This window comes from Bactrocera latifrons, unplaced genomic scaffold, assembly GCF_001853355.1.
Source record: "Bactrocera latifrons isolate USDA-ARS-PBARC rearing strain unplaced genomic scaffold, ASM185335v1 scaffold_33, whole genome shotgun sequence".
Classification (NCBI taxonomy): domain Eukaryota; kingdom Metazoa; phylum Arthropoda; class Insecta; order Diptera; family Tephritidae; genus Bactrocera; species Bactrocera latifrons.
In genome coordinates, this window is record NW_017536963.1 from 1,876,894 (window position 1) to 1,879,553 (window position 2,660).

A 2,660-nucleotide genomic window follows, 5' to 3' on the forward strand; every position below is an offset into this window, starting at 1 on the left:
CATTTGCTAAAGTTTTAATTTAATTCCACACTCAAATTACTAAATAAATAATTAATAATATTTAATACGTAATTCAATGATTTTTAAAGGTATTAAAATTCCAAAAAAAAAATTGTAAAACACGCGTGAATACATTATGTTTCTTTTTTCTCAAGTGTTTCTGTAGGAAAAAAAATATAATTAAAGCGAAAAAGTTATTATTTTATTTTTATTTCAATTTATTTATTTTTATTTAAGTGCACGTGATTATTTGCAGACAAAATTTTTACACGCTTAAGCATATATAGACATCAAGCATATAAACAAAGTATTCATCAACATCATCATTAGCCATTTAACTATTAAATACAACAAAAACTGGAAGATTTTCGACAGCAAAATGATTTTTTAATGCCTCATCATGCATACATACAGCCATATAAAGGTCATGCGTGACATAGATACATAAATCATATGTATATACATATATAGCACATTCATCACTTGCCCGTTACATAATCATCAACAGTACAAACGTTCATAAATAATTGGTACATTTTTAAACGTCAAAGCAAAGCGACTCACATACATACATACAGTTATGGGTAATTAAACTGCATTCTAATGTTTAAGTTAATTTTTGTATTACAAAATTTTCATTATTTTGCAACTTAACCTTACTTAAACACACACATTTAATGAAACACAACCTCAAAACCTCTGTTACCATAAACACACCTTGAATCTCCCTAACCCTTTAAGTGTTTGTTTATTGTTGAAATTAATATTTGTGTTGTTGTACTATTGTAGTATTTTATATACATTTCATTTAAATTACAGTTATGTTCTTTATTAAAAATATATTTTTTTATTTCTTTTTCATTTGTTTTGCCTTATATTTTTTCCGTTGCCCGCCACATACAAACATACGTGAACACCACGCCAGACATGTATCCTATACTCGGCAGTCTGCTGGGCGTTGATACGAGCGTGAGCGCGTCTGGCGCCTCGTTGCCCGGCACCTCCGCCTTCCTCACGACGCGCCGGCAGGAGCAGGCAGCGACTGATTTATACGGTTATTTGAATAATAATAGCAGAGGCGTGACGTCGCAGCTGCAGCGTGAGAACTTCATGCAGTGCAAGCATTGCAACCGTTATTATAAGTCGCATCAGAAGCTGCAGGAGCATGTGCGCAAATACTGTCTGAAAAAGAAAAAGTACAAGTGCATTTCGTGTGAGTATCGATCGCGTCGCAAAGATCATGTGTTGCGTCATGCGAAGCGTAAGCATTGTGAGCTGTATGCGGCGTCACGTGACAACGAAGAGAGTCTCTATGAGATACGCACCGAAGAGGAGTGTGACGATCCAGCCCGCTATGAGGAGCACACATTGGACTATGATGGTGTCTATGGTGAAGGTGACGGTGAAGTTGAGGGCATGCCGGTTAGCGCATTACTTGATGTGGGACACTTTGGTTTCGGTCTGGGCAGCAGAGACCTGACTATTACCGCTGTGCCCATTTTGCAGGATAGTGATGATGATGACGATGATAACTATGATGATGAAGATGATTGAGCGTATAAGCGACGCTAAGAAGCAGGGAATATTAGTCAAATACATATTTTTGTTTTTAAATATGTAGTGCAGTTTTAGGCGCTCATACTTATTTTGACGTGATTATGGAGTCTTTTAAGCTCTTGTTATTAATCTTATTAGTGTGGCACAAGTTCGTAAGTGCAAGTAATTCACGCGCATACCAAGTAAGTACAGTGAAAACTCGATATAATGAATGCTTTGAAATAAAACTAACAATTAAAAAAAATTCAATATTACATAGTAGATGAAATATTTAAAGAATCAGGAATAAACACCGCTACAAAAAAGTGGTTTCGAGTAAAACGCGTTTTAAATTTAGTCCACAGCTCTAACCGGTTTAGTTACCACGAAACAAAAAGGGCTATAAGTTCGGAAATAAATGGAACTTTGAAAAGTCCTTTTAGAGAGATGTTTTCTAATATCTAAGCTATCAAATTATGAAAAAATATATTTTCGTTTTTTTTTTTTTAATTTTATTTAAATTAAAATAAGTTTTAATTTTTGAAATTAAGTTTTTACTATATTTGAATTATTTTCAAAAATTATTAAAAAAAATAAAGGAAATAAAAATAATAATTTATTAAAAAATTCACATAATAAATTTACAATTACCATTTATTTGGCTTATTTTAATTTATAATGAGAATATGAATAATATTTAATAATTAATAAATAAACAATAAATATAAATAGAAAAATAAATTACAGAAATTTTAAAACAATTCGTAAATATAGAGAGCTAATAAAAATGATTGAATATAAAATATAGTTATTAATTAGATAATTAATAGATAAACATAAAATCACTTTGAAAATTATTCTTAATTAATTTTCGGTTATTTTTAAATTAATTTTTAATAGCTTGATATTTTAAAATTTAACGTTAAACTTCTGATGGGGAAAAATACGTTATTAGGAAGAATTTCGGAAAAAGGCTTTAAAGGGTTGTAGGTTTTTGTTTTTATGGTAATATTATTTTTAATTAATTTTTATTTTTTTACATTCGCTTTTTAATTACTTTTTTATAAAAATTAAAAAAAGAAAAACACAATGTAATGCTTTAAAAACACGTATATATTATCTTA

The 2,660-nt window shown here is 30.0% G+C and overlaps 1 protein-coding gene across 1 annotated transcript; it reads left to right on the forward strand.

Annotated features, from left to right (window-relative positions):
- The first annotated feature begins 496 nt into the window (after window positions 1-496).
- Window positions 497-1,996, forward strand: LOC108971183 (longitudinals lacking protein, isoforms A/B/D/L-like). The gene is made up of 2 exons (XM_018937069.1): window positions 497-584; window positions 926-1,996. Exons 1-2 carry the CDS (start codon window positions 581-583, stop codon window positions 1,552-1,554), a joined length of 633 nt encoding a protein of 210 aa, XP_018792614.1. The 5' UTR covers window positions 497-580; the 3' UTR covers window positions 1,555-1,996.
- Window positions 1,997-2,660: the final 664 nt, after the last annotated feature.